Source organism: Muntiacus reevesi, chromosome 2 (assembly GCF_963930625.1).
Source record: "Muntiacus reevesi chromosome 2, mMunRee1.1, whole genome shotgun sequence".
In the NCBI taxonomy this organism is placed as follows: Eukaryota; Metazoa; Chordata; class Mammalia; order Artiodactyla; family Cervidae; genus Muntiacus; species Muntiacus reevesi.
The window spans coordinates 177,924,770-177,943,669 of NC_089250.1; the positions used below are offsets into that span (position 1 = coordinate 177,924,770).

General features: G+C 55.9%; 1 protein-coding gene across 1 annotated transcript in view; it reads right to left on the reverse strand.

The window, feature by feature from the left end:
* The window catches only part of TECPR1 (tectonin beta-propeller repeat containing 1), a 28,688-nt gene extending 12,925 nt beyond the window's left edge, over positions 1-15,763 (reverse strand). The window contains exons 1-10 of the mRNA XM_065923796.1: positions 15,659-15,763; positions 10,657-10,892; positions 10,136-10,318; positions 9,766-9,888; positions 8,813-8,938; positions 5,874-6,048; positions 5,651-5,751; positions 4,350-4,451; positions 3,025-3,170; positions 33-346 (exon numbers count right to left, since the gene is read on the reverse strand). Coding sequence (XP_065779868.1) covers positions 33-346; positions 3,025-3,170; positions 4,350-4,451; positions 5,651-5,751; positions 5,874-6,048; positions 8,813-8,938; positions 9,766-9,888; positions 10,136-10,318; positions 10,657-10,881 — 1,495 coding nt within the window. The 5' untranslated portion in view covers positions 10,882-10,892; positions 15,659-15,763. The remainder of the gene's footprint in view (positions 1-32; positions 347-3,024; positions 3,171-4,349; positions 4,452-5,650; positions 5,752-5,873; positions 6,049-8,812; positions 8,939-9,765; positions 9,889-10,135; positions 10,319-10,656; positions 10,893-15,658) is intronic.
* Between the last annotated feature and the right edge of the window lie 3,137 nt (positions 15,764-18,900).

Consider the following 18,900-nt stretch of genomic DNA (forward strand, 5'->3'; position numbering starts at 1 on the left):
TCCCCTCTGCGGCGCTGGGCGGCCGTGCTTACCTGACTGGGTGGTGAACCACTTGAGCGTGGTGTGGGCCTCCACGGCACAGCCTCCGCCGGACACCCAGGCCCACAGCGCGTGGCAGTCGGCACTCTCGGGCTCCTCCAGGCCCAGTGGGAGGAGCGTCAGCGAGGACAGGTCGGTGGCCTCTGGAAAGTTGGCAGTTGTGTGGCTGGGCCCTTTCTTGGACTCCTTCCCACGCAGCCTGGCTGGGCTGGAGGCAGGGCCGGGGACCTCCCAGGAGGCATCCGTGTCGCCAGGACCACAGGACTCGGCACTGCCCCTCACTTCGTTGCCAAAGAAGCAGCCGGCGCTGGAAGGAGGGGGCAGACCTGTGACTCCCTTGGACACAGAATGTGTGACTCCCTGGGCAAATCTCAGCCTCTCTGCCATAGACACCAATACCTGCCTCCCAGGGAGCGGGAACCCTGGGAGCTTGGAAAGGTCTCTGCGTCACACCCAGACAAACCAAATCAATGTATCTTGGGTGGCGATCTGGAAGCATTATGGCTTTTTTATTGTAAAAATGTGGGATGTAAAATGTACCATTTAAAATTGTGAAATGCAGTGGCATTAAGTACATTTGCAGTGTTGTGCAACCACAACCAACTTCCAGAACCTTCTCATCACCCCGAATGGAAACTGTACCCATTAAGGAGTCACTCTCCACTCTCCTCTCTTCCCCCTAGCCTCCTGACAATGGCTAGTTCGCTCTCAGTCTCCACGGACTTGCCTATTCCGGACATGGTCAGGCTGTGACCTTTTGTGACTGTCTGCTGTCAACTTAGTGTAATGATGGCACGGGTCATCCCTGCTGTGGCGGGTGTCAGCTCTTCATCCCTTTTTATTGTTAGACAATATTCATTGTATGGATACACTGTTTTATTTATCCATTCTTCCACTGGCAGACTTGAGTTGCTTCCATGTTTTGTCTATTGTGAGCATAAGGGGTGTATTAGTTGCTCAGTCGTGTCCAACGTTTTGCGACCCCCTGGGCTCTAGCCCACCAGGCTCCTCTGTCCATGGGATTCTCCAGACGAGAATACTGGAGTGGGTTGTCATTTCCTTCTCCAGGGGATCTTCCTGACCTGGGGATCGAACCTGCGTCTCTGCATCTCCTGCATTGGCAGGCGAATTCTTTACCATTAGCAACACCTGGGAAGCCCATCAGTGTTGCTATAAATATTCGTGAACAAATTTTTGTTTAAACATCTGTTTTCGGTTCTTCTGGGCATCTGTCTAGGACTGAAATCGCTGGGTCCTATGGTAACTCTGTCTTTACCTTCTTGAGGAGCTACCACACTGTTTTCCAAAGTGGCCGCATCATTTACACCCACAGCAGTGCAGGGCAGGAGGTTTCTGGTTTCTCCACATCCTGTCAACACTGTTTCTGTCTCCGTTTTCCAGCTGTTCTGGTGGGTGTGAAGTGGTATCCAACGTGTTTGTCTTTTTAATGTGGTTTTGTTTGCATTTCCCTCATGCCTCATGAAGTGGAGCATCTTTTCCTCTGCTTCTGGGCCACTCATGTACCTACTATGCAGAAGTATCTATTCAAGTCTTTTTCCTCCCTACTTAAAAAAAAAATTATTTATTTATTTGGTTGCCTTGGGTCTTAGTTGTGGCACATGGGACTGTTGATCTTCATTGTGGCATGCAAACTCTGTTTAAAAAAAAAAATCTTTATGTATTTGGCTGTGTTGGGTATTAGTTGTGGCACGTGAGATCTTCGTTTTGGGATCTTTGCTTGTGTCTCATGGACTCTTTACTTGTGGCACTTTTGGACTCTCTACCTGTGGGATCCTAGTTCCTCAACCAAGGATTGAACCCACGTCCCGTGCATTGCAGGGCAGATCCTTTACTGCAGGAGCACCAGGGAAGTCCCTCCTTGGCCCTTTTCAGTTGTTTTTATCTGTTGTTGAGTTGCAGGAGCTCTTTATATATTTTAGACAGTAGGTCTTGTCATATATATGATTTCCAATATTTTCTCCCATCCTTTTGATTTTTTCATTTTCCTGAAGTGTCCTTAGAGGCACAAAATTTTCTTAAATGTCGATGAACTCTGACTTCTCTACGTTCCCTTTAGTTTCTTGTGCTTCGGGTGTCACATCTAAGAAGCCGTTGCAAACCCAAGGTCACGAAGATCTGGCATCAGTAGTGTTGGAAGTTCTCAGCTGATTCCAATGTGCTGCCTGCTTCAAGAACTATTGGCTGAAGCTGAAACCAGCAGGTCAATGTGAGCAAACCCTGCCTGGCCGGCCTCCCGGCCTCTCTAGGCTGATGGTGCAGCCGAGTGCTGAGTGCCAGGCTGAGGGAGCGGAGGGTGGAGACCAGCGTCTGAGGGGGGCCCGAGCTGCAGACAGGATCGTGGGCCGTGGCCGGGAGGGTGAGTGGGGGCAGCCCCCGGCCACAGAGCAAAAGCGGCCCCGGCTGAGGCGCAGGGTCACCTGCCAGCGTTCCCCTGGCCAGTGGGCAGGGCTGGGCCGCATCCCCCTCTCTGACCCCAGCGAGACCAGGGACCTTGCGAGAAAAGCAGAACCTCAAAAAGGAAGCTCTGAGGGCCGGGCGTGAGGATCCCAGGGAGCTAGGCCTCCAGGAGATCTGGTCTCAGTCCGGGGCCTCGCCTCCAGCTTGAGACCCTGCACCTTCCTTCCCACTCTCCTCGGACACAGGGTCTGAGCAGCCCTGGAAAGGAAGCCTTTTCTCTCCCAGACCCTGAGGCTTCGAGACCAAAGGCCAGCCCCGCTTGGGCTGACCCCAAGCCCCGTGTGGATGGACGCCCTGTCCTCGCAGAGCTGTGCCTTCCCGCCTCCCGCACTTGGCTCTTGCCCTCGGGCCCAGCAGGATCCCGGCCCAGGAGGAGAGGAGGCCCCACGGCCGGCCGTGGTGCTCGTGGGTCGCGCCCAGTTCTCTCCCGCCGGGGACGAGGCCGGCCAGCCTCCTCTGACCCCGTCCGCCCGCCTGCCCGGCCCCGCCAAGCCCACCGCCCGTCACCTGAGGAGGCTGATGGAGCTGCCCGAGAGTGAGCGGTCGCCCTCCCGGCCGGCGACAATGGCCTTCCACGTCTTCCCGCTGAGCTCGCTCTGGGTGACGCCCTGACGGAAGTACAGGGCCCGGTCCACGCAGCCGATGCCCCAGACCTGCGCGGAGAGGTACTGCTGGGCGGGCGGTGTGGAGCTCCCGTCCTTCTGGGGGGCAGCGGGACCGCGTGGGGCGAGCACCCCGGTCGAGGACACATCTCCGCGCGTCGGCTGGGGTGTGCCTGGGAAGGGGCTGGGGGCTGTTGCCGAGTACAGGACTCGGATGCGGGAAGCGGAGCCCAGAGGGGCTGGGGCGGGTGTGACTCCAAGTCCAGGAAGAGCAGGGAGCCCAGCCTGGCTCCACGACCTCAGGCCGACTCAGGGCTTTGGGGCACCAGGGTCCACAGAGGTGCCAATGCTGGTGGGCGCTATGTGGGGACGGACGCCCAACCGTGTCCCCATCCTCCGTGTGACATTTTGTGGGAAGGAAGCTGCTCCCCAAGTGAACCCAGAGGATGCTCCTGGTCTTTCTGAAGAGGCGAAATAACCTTGATTCCAATCTCATTTTTAGGGGGAAGATGGCCGGGCAAGCCTCCTGCCCTCTGTCTTTGGGCGCTGAGGAAGGTGGGTGTGTGGGCACCTGAGGGACCCAGAGGAGGGGCCCTGGCTTCAGGGGTGCCTGAAGGCAGAGCCGTGGCCCCAGGAGGCCTTGGTGTGGGGGTCGGGGCGTCTCTCTTACTCGGTCGTGGCTCTTGGCCCTGTGGTCACGCCTGTGGGCACCCGCGAGCACCCACCTCGCCCCTGCCCACGGGTGCCCAGCCCACCAGGGCAAGGGAGGAGGGTGAGTGGGCACAGGAAGGGCCGCCACCCCCGCACCCCCGAAGTGCTTTTAGAGCAATGGGAAAGGTGTCACCTTCACCCTTGAGCCTTATAAGTAGCCAAACCTCTCTGTCTATGAGGAGGAGGCTACCCTGTAGGAGCCATGCTCATGATGCTTAACGAGACGCTGCTGCTAGAGTTGGAAAATGTTTTGCCCTTTACCTGTGCGCAAATATTTCTCAGCATGCCTCCCAGTCTCCAGGGTGAACGCCCCCGCCCAGATCTGTGCTCGTGGCCACTGCTCTGGGGCTCAGCCGGAAGCGGCCTCCCGGCTGCCCTCGTGGGCCTGCAGTGTGTGCCCGCCCTAGACCCCTCCCCTAGCAGCCTCACGGGCAGGCCCAGTGGAAAGGGACGGTGGGGAGCAAGGGGGCACCCGCTCCGAGGCCGCCCCCGCTGACCTCGGCTCAGAACCACACACACCTGGTCATTGAGGCCCACGTTCACCATCATCATTTCTCCAAACATCTCGATCCAGCTGGTGCCACAGGGGTTGTGAGAGTTGACGCCTCTTCGGAACCAAACCTGGGAAAATAAAAAATAAACACACCTCCTTGGAGGGCCACTTAAATGCAAGGTTTCTTTTTTTAAGTCTCAGGAAGACCAAATGAGTAATTTGGTCCTTTGGTCCAGGCCACAGATGAGCACAGCACACCATTCAGAAAGGATGCCCTTGGGCGTCGCTGGCGGCTCAGCGGTGAGGAATCCCCCTGCCAGTGCATGGGACACAGATGTGACCCCGGATCCAGGAGGATCCCACCTGCTGCGGAGCAGCTAGGCCCGCGTGCCACAACCACCGGGCCTGTCTCTCGAGCCCGGGAACCACCCCTGCTGAAGTCCGTGGGCTCCACGGCCCAGGCTCTGCAACGGGCAGTGAGAGGCCCACGCACCGCGGCTGGAGGGTGACCCCCACTCCCTGCAACTGGAGAAAGGCCCGAACAACAGCTGAGACCCAACACAGAAAAAAATAAATAAATAATTCTTTTTAAAAAGAAAGAAAGGATGCCCTGGATGTGGGATTAGAGATCGTGGAAGCAAGAAGAAAAGAGATTGTGAAAGCAACTCAAAGTAAGCTTATTTCACTGGATTTGCCTCCGATGAAGTAAAAATGAGCATGTCTGGACAGGACGGGGAGTTGGTCAGTTAGCTGAGAGTTTGCTTCTGATATTTGGAATGCTGTTGAGAGCCTGTTGAGAGATAGTCATTCTGTGCTTGGTACAGGGGTGCAGGCAAGGTGGGGGTGGGGTCACCAAAGAGCTCGGAGATCGTCAGTGACAACAGCAGAAAAATGCATAGGGCTCAGCTGATGCCAGATGTGTTCTAAAGAGTATAATTTTATTTGTTTATTTTTTATTAGTTCATTTTTTAACTGTTGGCAGTGCTGCGTCTGTTGCCGTGTGGGCTTTTCTCTAGTCGTGGTGAGCAGGGGCTGTCTCTAGTTGCGGTACAAGGGCTTCTCATGCGCTGCCTTCTCTTGTGGGGCACGGGCTCTGGAGCTCGAGGGCTCAATAGTTGTAGCCCACGAGCTTAGCTGCTCTGCATCATGTGGGATCTTCCCGGATCAGGGATCGAAGCCATGTCTCCTGAATGGCAGGAGAATTCTTTATCACCAGGCCACTAGGGAAGCCCTGAAGAGTTAAGACCACACTCACAAGGACAAAAGCCCACACACCCCTCAACATTAAGCCGAGCCCTCGGACCCTGCCTCAGGGGCCCTGCCTCACCTTCCGGTCCTTAGTGACGGCCCAGACCACGCAGACTCCCGTGGAGACATGCAGGATCCCGTTTTCAGGTGTGGGAGGCTCCACTGTGGACCAGGAACTTCCTACCCGGCCCCAGGAGGAAGTGCAGGCAGCCCCCATCACTGGGAGCTCGGGGTGGGGGTGGGGGGTTGAAGCCGGGCGCCCCCTGCCCGCCTCTCCCAGCCCAGCGTGCAGAGCCGCCCACCTTTGGGGTTGTTCCTGTTGATTCCTTCCCGAACCAAGGCCTGGCCCTCCCAGAGCGTCACCCACAGCAGGTCGTGGGGCCCACAGCTGATCTGAACCGCCTCCCCGGGGGTGTCTACCAGGGACCACGATGAGCCTTCGGGGTTGTGGTGGCTGACGTTCTCTCTGTACCACACCTGGGAGGCAACAGATACCAGCAGGGTCAGGCCAGGGCTCCATGCCGGGGTTGGCTTCCAGAGCTCGGCTGTATCTGCACCAGCCTGTGCACAGCCCAGGCGTGGGGGTCTCCAGAGGACCAGGGGTCTCTCAGGGACCACCCAGATCTCCCTCACCTTGCCCCTGCTGCCATCCAGAGCCTTGAGCCAGATTAGATGTCTCCGGCCTATACTAGAATATGCGACACCGACACGTGGATTTTGGCGGTCCCAGGGGACAGACCTCCTTTGTCACCTTCTTGAGTTGCGATAACTCCAGCCCTGGCCTGGGTGTCCTGCGCCCCCTAGTGGCCAAATGCTCTCACCACACCTGTCTCTAAGAGAAGCAGGGGGCTGGGTGGCTTAAGAAAAGAAAACCCTTAAGCCTCCTTTTTAGGAATGTCTAAAGCTACAAGGAGATCAAACCAGTCAATCCTAAAGGAAATCAATCCTGAATATTCATTAGAAAGACTGATGCTGAAGCTCCAATACTTGGTCACCTAATGCGAAGAGCTGACTCATTGGAAAAGACCCTGATCCTGGGAAAGATTGAGGGCAGGAGAAGGGGATGAGAGAGGACAAGATGGTTGGATGGCATCACTGACTCAAAGGACATGAGCTTGAGCAAGCTCCAGGAGATGGTGAAGGACAGGGAAGCCTGGTGTGCTGTAGTCCATGGGGTCGCAAAGAGTCAGACACAACTGAGAGATTGAACAACAAAAAGTTCTTTGGGCTTCCCTGGTGGCTCAGATGGTATAAGAATCTGCCTGCAATGCAGGAGACCCAGGTTCAATCCCTGGGTCAGGAAGATCCTCTGGAGAAGGAACTGGCAACGCCTGGTGGGCTAGAGTCCATGGTGTCACAAAAGAGTCAGCTACAACTAGCAACTAACACTTCACTTCAAAATGTTCTTTGCAAGGACTGATGCTGAAGCTCCAATACTTTAGCCACCTGATGAAAAGAGCTGACTCATTGGGAAAGACCCTGATGCAGGAAAGGTTGAAGGCCAAAAGAGAAGGGGGCAACAGAGGATGAGATGGTTGGATGCCATCACTGACTCAGTGGACACGGATTTGCACAAACTCTGGACAGGGAAGCCTGGTGTGCTGCAGTTCACAGGGTCCAAAGAGTCGGACAGGACTTAGCAACTGAGTAACAACAGCAAAATGCTGTTTCTGTCCTTAACCGGATGACAGGGAGCATAATCAGATATTTAAGATGGAACCACCTGGTTCTATTGTCTAAATTATGTGGCTCGTTTCATCTGGAGGGGGCAGCATATCTCTGTGGTCCAGGAGGGCTGAGGTCCAAGGCCTTCCAACCCTGTCACCTCACCTTTTAAAAAAAAAATCCTTTATAGTGAAATTTATTACTCATTCATTTTATTTATAAACTTTAAATTCTATGCTATCTCTGCAGAGTAACATTTTTGAAATATGTAACATCTCACTTATGATCATGAATAAAACCTTTCCAGTGATTTAGTATAAACAGTATTTTCCAACGGAAAAAAGGGACCCTGGAGTGGATAGGTTATAACTCTCTCACCATCGCCCACATGTGTTTTGGGTAATGTGCCCTATTTGCTGGGTGCTCCTTCAGACAGCTTATCCAGTGACTAAACCAGCGGCTGGACCCACAGCCCCCACGCTGCAGAACCAGTCCTGGGCAGCCCCGCTCCTGCTGCCTGCTGGTTTTGACCCGACTGTCTGCCCAGCTTCTCCCAAAGCCCAGGTCCTGGTTCCGCCTTTAACGGACCGCGGGAGTGCCCCAGGAGTGCTGGCTCGCACCCAGCATGGCCCTCAAACCCGTTCTTCCCTCTCTGCATCCAGGCGGGCCCTCAGTGGTGCTCCGTCCAGTCCCATTCCCCAGCAGCCCGCAGTGTGGCTGAGAGAGCACCACCACAGGCGCCTCAGCCTGGACCAAGCAGGACCTGGAGGCGAGCCTGACAGACACCCGCTGGGACTGCTCTGAGCCACCCAGAGAACTGTGATCAGTCTGTGTTCAGAGTGCTGAGGAGTCACAAGCGTTAGATCGCCTGCACCCAGGACCATCAGTGTCGCTGTCACTGCTGCTGTCAGGGGTGGGTTTCATTTCTTTCAGTCACATTTCTTAGATCACAAGCTCCCCAGAGAAGGCTCTCCTCTCCTGTCTGAACATCCCCCCCATCCACCCATCTATCCACCCATCCATTCACCTAGTAATTCACCATCCATTCATCCATATACCTATCTAGCAACCCATCTGCTCATCCACCCATCCATGCATTCATCCACCTAACTATCCATCCACTTACACACACACCCCCACCTATCCACACCCCTACCCATCCTCCCCACCCACCCTTAATGTACCGGAGACTCTGCTGTGTGGGAGGTTCCACAGGTCAGTGGGAAGGGAGCCGAGCCTCTCCCTGAGGAGCCAAGCCTGATGCGACCAGCCCAGGGTGGGCGCCGATCAAGGCTCCAGGTGCTCAGGGGGGACAGGCCAGGACCAGGCATGCGCGGGAGCTCAGAGGCTCCTGGGAGGACGAGGACCCAGGAGGTCCCCAGGACAGCAGGGTCGCAGGAGGGGGTGCTGTGGGGACTCCAGCGACATGCCACCTGCTCAGACAGCCCCCACTGCTGGGACGGGACGTGAGGAGGAGAGCCCGGGGAGAGCCCGGCTTCGTCCACCCCGGGAGGCTGGCAGGGGCAGCCTCTCCCACACCCGCTCTGGGGGCAGCCTCTGTCCGCCGCCTCCTTACCTTTCCCTGCAGGGTCACAGCCCACACTGACAGGCGGCCCACGGGCTCGTCTGTGACCTCCCACCCGCCCACAGAGAGGTCGCTGAAGGGGTCGGGCAGCTGCTGGGGGTCATCCTCCGAAGGGATCTGAAACAAGGATGTGGGAGGCAGGAGCCGTCAGCGCCCGTGGGTGCCTGGACTGGGGGCGGCGCTGGTCCGCTCCTGCGAGCCCCCACCCCAGCTGCCCCGCCAGCCCTCAGCACGATGCCTTCTGTCCTCTAGCCCGGCCCCGCTGACCCCACAGGGTGGGCAGCATCGGGCGGAGGGCCCCCTCTGCTGTGTCCTCCCCCCACTGGCCCCAGGCTGGGTTGCTGGCCCTGAGAGCTCATGGAGGCCCCCGCTTTGCTCTGACTCCATCCGCCACGAAGAAGGAGCTGACCCCAGAACACAGCCATGGGCTGGGGGCTCCTGTGACCCTGGCTATCACCCTGCTGCCTGGCTCCTCCCACTCCGGGGCCAGGCAGGCAGGCCAGCGGCCCCGCCTTGTGGCAAGGGCCCTGTAGGGAGGTCGGGCGAGGGTCTGAGGCCTTCCTCTCATTCAAAGCCCCCGAGTACCCCAGTCCAGGCCTCGCGTCTCTTGGTTGGTTTTTCTGGGTCACTGGAAAAATATAAGGGCCTGAGTGGCTCCCGCACAGGGTGGGGTGGAGGGCGGGGAGGAAGATGTACCCAGATCGAGTCTCAGTCCAGGACCCGGCAGTCCAGAGACCAGGGCAACGCCCTGCGGTGCTGTCCTGGGCCACAGTCTGGCCCGGTTCCTGGAGTGGCCACCTCCCAAAGGAAGGGACATAGGGTCACAGCATTCAGCACCAGAGGGAGTCAGAGGCCAGGCCCCAGGCTGGGCACGTGAGTCCACGCGCCCTTCCCCACCGCGGGCCTGTGGTCTACCTGCCCCCTGGTCCCGCGGGTCCCCAGACCTTGGCCCAGGAGTCCTGAGACTTGTATCTCCTGTACCGGATCCACCGCCGGCGCCGCACGCAGGAATTCCACTTCTTGTCCCTTGTGTAGGTGGCAGGGAAGTCGATGGCATACGTCCACCCCTGAAACATCAAGGTGGAGTGGGGGCCTCTGGAAATTTCCCAGGGAAGGACAGGAAAGAGCGGGGAAGGGGGAGCAGGACGGAAGAGGGGTGGGGAGGCAGCGCGTGGCCTGAAGCGTCACCCCGTGGGCCCCGTCCAGCAAGCAGGGAGCGCGCGGGGCCCAGGCTGAGGTCTGACGCCACTGGGTGCTGGGGACAGCACTGGGGGGGACGGGGGAGCCCCGCTGGCAAGACCCGAGTTCACCTACCCCTTTCTCGGTGGGTTCCCCTCCAAAATTCTCATCCACGTACCAGTCCGACTCCCACTCCCAGTGCGGCGAGGGCAGCGCCACCCCATCCAGCGGACGGTGCTGGAGCCCACTCACATCGCTGCACGGCCAGCGGTCACTCGGCAGGAGCGCCTCGCAGAAGCCGCCCACGGGGTTCCAGCGCTGGGGGCCAGAGGCAGAGACAGGCCTGAGGCCTGTGTGGCAAGGGCCTCTCTGGGGTCAGCGGGGCCCTCACCTCCTCTCCAGGACAGGACGTGAGCAGAGGGCCACCAGAACGGCACCCCGAAGGGCAGGGACCTGCCGCCCCGGGCGGCGGGGGGCACAGCCGTGCTGAGCTCCTGGAACCCGTCCCTGTGCAGACCCGGCCGTGGCCTGGGCAGGCCTGCCCGTGGCCTGGCTGCTGCAGCCTGGTCTCAGCAGAGTGAAGGAAACAGGCGGGAACCGGCCAGGCGTCGGGTGCGGGGCTGTCTCCCGGCCACCCCGCCACCCCTCAGACCCACCTGATTCTCATAGGCCTCCTCCTGGCAGCGGATGGGGACGTCGCTGGCGCCCACAAGCACATACACCCGGTGGTCGCAGGCGATGCCCCAGCAGCAGCCCCTGGCCGCGCTGACCCGCTTGAACTCCAGCTGGGCGTCCCTGCACGGCTCCCAGTGCTGCCCGGCCGTGGACAGCGTGAACACCCTCCCAAACAGGTCGACCGCCCACAGCACTGAGCTGGGCATGGCTGCGGGGGCTGAGGGGAGACAGAGGCAGGAGGGCGAGGTCAGCGGGCACAGCCGCTCCAGGTGATGATCTCTCACTGCAGGGGGCTGAGCACCCTCCCCACCCCCCAGCAAAGCGGGGGCGGAGCTCAGCTTCAGTCCAGGTTCCTTTCTCTTTGCCTTTTCTCCCTCTCACGATAAGGATTTTTTTTTTCCTCCAAATGTACAAAAGGGTCCAGAGAAAAAAAAATGTACCATCCAAGTACCTACTGTCCCCAATTTAATGAATAATAATTCATTATTATTATTGATAACAGTATTATATTATTATTATTATATGTTATTATAACATTATTGATAATATTATTGATAATTATATTTGGTCATAGTTTGGATCTTTCTTGTCTAAAGAACGAATGACAGGTTGCAGATCTAATGAATCCTTGAGAGGCCTTCCCAGAGGCCCCACCCTCCGGTGCACAGGGACCCCCTCATGCGCCCTCCGGGTGTGGTAAGGGCGTTCGCACAGGCCTGGCACCCCAGCCAGAGTCCTGTGTGGTCCTGTAGGAGCCACTGGGCGGGTGGCGGGGATGGGAGGGGCCTGTCTTCACCAGCCGTGGGTGACCACCTCCCTCTGACCCTCTCCTCCTGCCGTTCTCCACTGCTGTTCCTCCTCTCCTCTTCCCTTCTGCTCTGTGGAGGGTGTGCAGGCTCACGCCTGTGCTCGGCCACTGACGCGTGCAGAGCCCCGTGGGGCTCCTGGGCACAAGGCCTTTCTGTGTCCTCACGTCTTTGACTACAGAGGATGGCCTGCATTCGGCCTCCATGGCCTTCCCTGAGTTCCAAGGGGCAGATTCAAGCAGTTGATAATTAGGGAAGAGGGGCTACAGGACCAGGGAGAGTCCCAAGCGGCCTTGGGGCAAGGTCCTGGTTCCCCATCACACACCACAGGACCTTTAAGCTACCTTGCAGACGCTGAAACCCCCTGCAGGTGGGAGAAGTTGATGATTAACCATAGTATGCTGCCCACAAGCATGCAGACCCCAGGCCGCTGGACCCAAAGGTTGATAATGCTGAAGGGTGATGGTGGTGGGGCTGACCTCACCACCAACCCATCAGAAGACTGTCCGTGAGCTCACCACACCCTCTTTGGACAATTACTGTAAAACTTGTCACTACATTCCCCATGCAGGGACACATGTATTTGAGGGCATCGAGCCTGCTGTGGTTACCTTTGCCTGGCAAAACAGTAGAGCTATCCTTTTTCACTTCGCCCAAGACTCTGTTGTCATTGTTCGGTTGCTGAGTTGTGTCTGACTCTGTGCGACCCCTGGACTGCAGCATGCCAGGATCCTGTCCTCCACTATTTCCCGGAGTTTGCGCAAATTTACGTCCATTGACTTAGACATGAACCTCTCTAACCATCTTATCCTCTGCCACCCTCTTCTCCTTTTGCCTTCAGTCTTTCCCAGCATCAGGGTCTGTCTCCAAGAGCCAGTGTGGCACTGGTGTGCAGAGAAGCTGAGCTTTCAGAATCACCACTGACCGCCTCCCCCGCCTCAACCGTAGGGCTGACGGGGCTGCTGCTCCCTGGGGTGTGACTCTTGGAGCCTTGGCAAGGCCACGTGGCCAGACCTACGGCAGCAAAACAGAACAGCTGGATAGGGGCAGCTGGGGGAGTCACAGTGAGTGCCTGATGGAGCAGCCCCCACACCCAAGGCTGAGTAGTGCCGCAGAAGGAAGACACAGCTTGTCTGACTTGGAAACTGGAGCCACTGGAAGACGGAGCCTCACAGCCTCACAGCTGGAGCCAGGCTGTTCTGCTCGAGACACGTCGGGGGCACGGAAAGCGTGACAGCTGGAACGGCAATGTGGATGACGGAGCGCCTCTGAAAACACGAGCAATTAGGCTCTTTTGGAACAAAGTGTGTCTTACAGACATGGAGAAGAGAGTGTGGGTGGCAAGGAAGTGACTGGAGGATAAAGAATAGAAGTCGGGAAGTGGAGCAGGTGCCAAACTTTGGAAAACACCCAGGACAGGCAGTGGCGACAGGAAGAATGGAGAAGTGTGATCCTTCCAACTGGGGCACCAACATCCAGGTCAAACATATGGGAAGTCAGGACGCCAGCTTTCTGAAGCCATTTGAAAACTGGCAACTTCATCTGGGTGCCTGAGCTGGGACTCCCAGGATAGCTGTGGCACCTCCAGATGCCTTCTGCTCTTCCCTGGTCAAGCCTGAGTGTCTACTCTTCCCCTGAAGCATTTACACTGTCACTCAACAGTCCCAGAGTCACACTGGACCCAGACTGTTGGAATTTGGGTCCTGGCCCCACTACTTTCTAGCATGACCAAAAGTCCACTGACTAACCTCTCTGTGCCTCAATCTCCTACTCTGGAAAAGGCAGAAAGGAGGACTGACCTACTTATGCAGTTGCTGTGAGACCTGAAAGCGGTAACACAGGCAAAGAGTTGTACCAGAGTGCTCAGCACCCAGCAGGAACTCAACAAGTGTTACTGAAATCATTTTACTTCTTGGCATTTACTATCCCAGACTGCCAATCTTCTCTCTCTTAAAAACAAACAAACAAAAAAATCAAAGCCCTTTCTGGTCAGTCAGAGTCCTTGACCTCCTCATTTCCTCTGCATCTCCCAGTGCTCTGCACAAAGTGAGTGTTTATTCAGAGTTACAGAAAATCACTGCCACCTACATTCACTGATTCCCCGAGCTAAGATGGAAATACGGTTCCAGGGAAGCCAAATGTCACAAATACTTCAGGTTAAAAGTAAGGTCCTGGGTCATGCTTCCCTGGTGGCTCAGTGGTAAAGAATCCGCCTGCCAATGCAGGAGACATAGGTTTGATCCCTGGGTTGGGAATATCCCCTTGAGAAGAAAATGGCAACCCAGTCCAGTATTCTTGCCTGGGAAGTCCCATGGACGGAGGAGCCTGGTGGGCTCCCAGAGTCAGACACGACTTAGCAACTACACAACGCCACCACAACAAAGCTTCTAATAGGTGGACAGGTATGCGATAAGGCAAGTATGTTAAGCTGTCAGCAGTAGAATCTAGGTGGAAGGTGAGTTATGTGGGAGATTATTGTATAATTCTTTCAATTTGACTATGTTTGACAAGGTTCTTCATAAGTTGCTGGGGAAAAGTGAGAGTTTTACATAGGGGAAGGAGGTATGTCAGTTCCCATGGTGATTTTTTTTTAATAAAAAAATGTTTTATTTATTATTAGGCTATGCCGGGTCTTAACTGCAGCACATGGGATCTTTAGTTGTAGCATGTGGGATGTGGGAGCATGGAGTCTTAGCCTTTGGGCCACCAGGGGAGTCCCCCATGGTGACATTTTAATGTAAACTGAGTCTTCAAAGACATTTCTTGGCTCACTGTACAAGTAACCCGTGAGGTCAAACTCAGTCTGCATCTTGAGCTCAATGAATGATGATGTTGAACTTAGATACACTTTCCTTCAGAGAAATGACTAAGTGGTCATTTCCAAACAGACATAATTGAGCCTTCTGGGCAGCTAACAGAAGACTCACCTGGGGGTGATGTTTGTAAACTCCCTCTGGAGTGGAAAGTCCTGGTGCCCATCACTTCCCAGCTAAAGATGACAGGAGGTAGCCATCCCTGGTTAGTCCCACCTCCTTGACTAGGACGTGGTCTCAATTTCTCATAAGCCAGTTTCTGGCTGTGAGGTGATGGGGTAACACGTCTAGGGACATTGGGTCACTAGGTCAGAGGACTCTTGAATGGGAGGTTGAAGCGTTGAGTGCCACGGTTCTGGGATTTCTTTGTTTTGTAGAAGTGAAGAGGTAGAGGCAACAACTCCCAAGAAAGTGACCTCCGATTCACCAAGAAATTCTGCACGATGATTTCCAGTTGGTGCCTCAGTCATTCTACTCAGAAGACTTGCTGGCCACCCTCAGAACCATCTGCCTCTCTGCGCAGTTAATTAACAGATTCCTTCAGAGAAGTGGAGGTACCCAAGGGAAGGTGGGGGTGGAGAGAGTAGGCTGGGGTGTGGTAGAGGAAGGGACAGAGTCCCAAAGGAAAGCCTGAAGCATTTACTTCCCAGTCGCCTTAGGACTGCTTCCTGCAAGGTTTTCTGCTTTGTGTTTTTTTTTTCTTCTTTTTATCACACCCTGTCACACCCATCCCCTGTACAAACAGAGAAAACCCCTTGCTACTAAGGCAGCTCACTGCCTGACAACTGTGAGGGCTGCTGGGAGGCGATGTCAGGGTCAAAGAGGTGGGAGAAAACAGAAGGACATGCCAGATAGTTGAGCCGTTCCTGAGGAGCTGGGTCCATCCTCTCCCACATTTGGCAGCTCAGAAAATAGCGCCCCCCCTCCCCCCGCCGGCTTTCGGATCTGGGCGGTCAGCTTGATTTCATTCTCGTTCCCAGCGGCTGGGCGACAGGTGGGCCCCTTGCCGGGCCACTAGTAGCATCTGAGCGCCGGGCCCTGACCATCTGCCTGAGCTAATCCCAGGACAAGCAGCTTTGCTCTCATAACTGCCCACAGGAGGGGAAGACGGGCTCCTAGCAGCTCGATCCTCTACACCAGCCAGTCACTTCCCAAGTCACTCCAGGGCAGACGCTGGTTGGGGTGTCGTGTTGCGGGGGGGCGGGCCGGGGGCGGCGCCCCCGCGGGGTGCGGCAAAGAGCACCAGCACAGCCCCTTCCCCACTCCGCGCGCGTGGGACAAACGCAGTTGCTGCCTCAGCCGCCCCAGCCTCTGCAGGAGGGACCGAGGCGCCCATCCCACCTCCCGGCCGCCGCTGCACTCACCTGCGGGAGAGGGGCACCGCGCGGGCGGGGTCGCGGCGATTGCTCCTCGGCGGCCGGAGAGCTGCCCGGCCCTCCCCCGAGGCCGAGGAGCCGGTGGGCAGGAAGCGGCAGCCAGATACGCGCCCATTGGTCAGCCTTGCAGTGACGCAAAAGACCGCAGGCCCGCTATTGGCTGCGGCCTACTGCGTCCTCAGCCGGCCTCGGGGCCTCGGCGGGGTCGCGTACCCGCCCACTTCCGGGATCTGACTGAAGTGCTGCGAAGCCTAGGTAGTGCCGCGGTAGTTCTGTGCGCTTCCCGCGCTCCCGGGGCCGAAGCCGCCGCACACGGTCCACAGTCCCCCGGGACCTGGTCGGTCGCCTCCTGAGGCCGCCCGCCGCCCCCAGGGGCTACCCACTGGAGCAGGCGGTGTGTTCTCAGGGCCGCAGGCGAGGAGCCGGGCCGTGTCGGGAGGCGCCTGGGTGCACAGCCCTACAGGGCTGGAGGAGCGGGCCGGGGGGCGATGGCGCGAGCCGGCTTGTGGGCACTTGGGCTCAGGCATCGAAACAGGTTTCCAGGTGGTTTCCACCTGATCGAAACGTCGCCTTGCCTACACATAAAGCTTTAACCTTCTTGGGAGAAATCCCAGGAACAGGTGGTTTTGTGAGTACATCATGCTGTGGTAGCAATAACAAGTCACCATTTTGTTCAGGTTCTGTGTTGCCGGTGTTTAACTACCCTCGAAGACCTACTTCGAGGAAGCTTTATGTAGTAATGCCAACATGTGAGTGCTCCATGGGTGCCAAGCTCTGGTGTAAGTGCTGTACGTGGACCTTCTCAATTCATCTCTCCAACAACCCAGAGAGGTAGGAGATGATGTTTTTCCCAAAATTGGGCTGGAGAAAGAAAAAGGAAACCAAAAAAGGAGATGCAATTGAGGAAAGGCCAGGCACAGCCAGACACAGAGGCTAAGGCAGTAGCAATTGGACCTTGCTTCTCTCCCTTCCTCTCTGGTTCTTGCTCCTTTCTGGGTACCCACACGGGAAGCCCCCCATGGATTGGCTCTAGAGGGAGAAAAAGCTGAAGCCTCTGGTTCACCCTGGATGGCTCTGCGAAGTCTTGTGTGTGATGAGGGAATGGCATGTGTGGACTGACTGAGCCTGGAGAAGTGGGTTGTTTTGGATGATATGTTTGTGTCCTCCCAGGATTCATAATTGAAACTGTAATCCCTGAAGGTACAACATTTAAAGACAGGACCTTTGAGAGGATTAAGTCATGAAGGTGGAGCCCTCTTGAGGAGACCAGAAGACCTCACAACCCTGACTCTTGTAATGCTATAGCAAAGAGGGTGGCTGTCCTCAAGCCAGGAAGCAGGCTGTCCCCTGACACAGTATCTACTAGTGCCTTGATCTTGGACTCTCAGCCTCCAGAATTGTGAGAAATATGTGTTTAACTACCCAGTGACTGCTGACTGACTGTGGTATTTTTCTTGTAGCAGCCTGAGCTGAGACCCGTATCATAAAGGCCCAGACAGACAGAGAGGGTGCTTCCTCAGAGGAGAATTGGAGTACTGTTAGCAGGAGCATGAATGGCCACTGGTCTGCAGAAACATTAATCTCAAAGTAGAAAGAACTAGATCCTGTTCTACATGTGACACATTGTAGCCGTTTCCTCTCTCTGGCCTTGGGTTCTGCTTTAGAACAGGCCATTGACTTAGGAGCTCTCCAAGGTCCTTGCAGTGCTATGTGCCGTGACAGAGTTCCATGCCAGTTTTCCTGGATTCAGGGTCTGACAAGTGGGTCTTCTGGGGACCCACGTTTCTCCCCCACCCCACCCCACTCCCCAGTCCTTCCAGCCTTTGCAGAGCAGACCTTTCAGTTATTGTCAGGAGGTCTGCATTTTTCTGTCCTCACCACAACTGATCATCCTCATTCTTGTTTCTGCTTTTTAAAATCTCAACTTTCATTTCCTGTTTCTTCTCCATCCTAACTTTGTCACTTCTCTCCCCGGGGTTCAGATTCCAGGTCCATCGCTTGCTGTGTGAGTCACTCAGCTCCTGTGTTCTTATCTACAAAGTGGGAATAACATCACCATCTGCACCTTTGGGTGGTGCAGAGGATGAAGTGAGGAAGTGCGTGTAGATCGCTTACAGCAGTGCCTGGCCCCAGTGAGGACTCATGCATTCCTAGTGTTAGTATCATCTATGTGTAATTGGGCTGGTGAACTTGGCCATTTGCATCTCCTCTTTGTGAGAGTTCCAGAAACACTTTAGACTAAACAAGCCTGGATCCAGCACCCTTCCAGATGATTGGTAGAGGGCCCCTTTCAGGATGATGGACATTGCTGTGTATATTCTGCTGTTTGGGGCAGAGAAGCATGGCTGGATTGATGCTAGGATGGGCTGACTGGATGTCTCCAGCAGTTGCCTCCAGCGGATGTCTCCAGCGGAGCTGAGGTTCTTCCCGATGGCTTCCCCCACCTGGCTTCCCCTTCCGTGGTAGCCTCAGCTCCCCTGAACCTTTAAGCTTGAGCCTTGGCAGAACTCCATATGCGGGCCCTCCCCTGCTCCATCAGACCCCTAGACTTCCTCCACGCAGACCCCACTGTCCCACACGTCCTCCCCACCTTCCTCCTTCCACTGTCCATTCTCATCCCACCTTAAGTCTCAGATCAAAGGTCAGATCTTACCAAGGGAAAGTAGACCTGAGTCTACACCCTAATACTTTGCACATTCTCCATTCTAGCCCCTCATGTGTCATATTACAATAGTTTGTCTTCTTATCTGTTTCCGTGACCACACTATGAGATCTCCAAGGGAGTGCCTCTCTTACTCATATTGGAATTTCCAGGGCTTTAGGATTGCTCAGCACACAACAGGTACTTGATTTTTATTAAAGGAATGAATATCCCTCCCTCAGTCCCCCAGATAAAGGGTAAATTCATACATTGAGAAATGTTGGAAAGGCCTGAACAAAAAGGGCAGAGATTAGCAGAACTGACTCCCACACATCTCACCCCATCAACAATGTGTGGGGCTGTCTCCACCCTCTCATGACACAGTAGGCTGTCTACCGCGAGCTAAGCTGAGGTGCTCAGGTTGTTCTTAAACTCTGCAATGGCACATCTCTTTGTTAGCCACTGATGTTTCCTTTCTTTATGGAAATTTTTTTTTCACTGGGAGTAATCACTTTCCCACAAGTGGTACACAGTCTTTTCATTTTATTTCTGCTTACACCCGCTCCTTGCTCTGTAAAGCCAGTCAGTC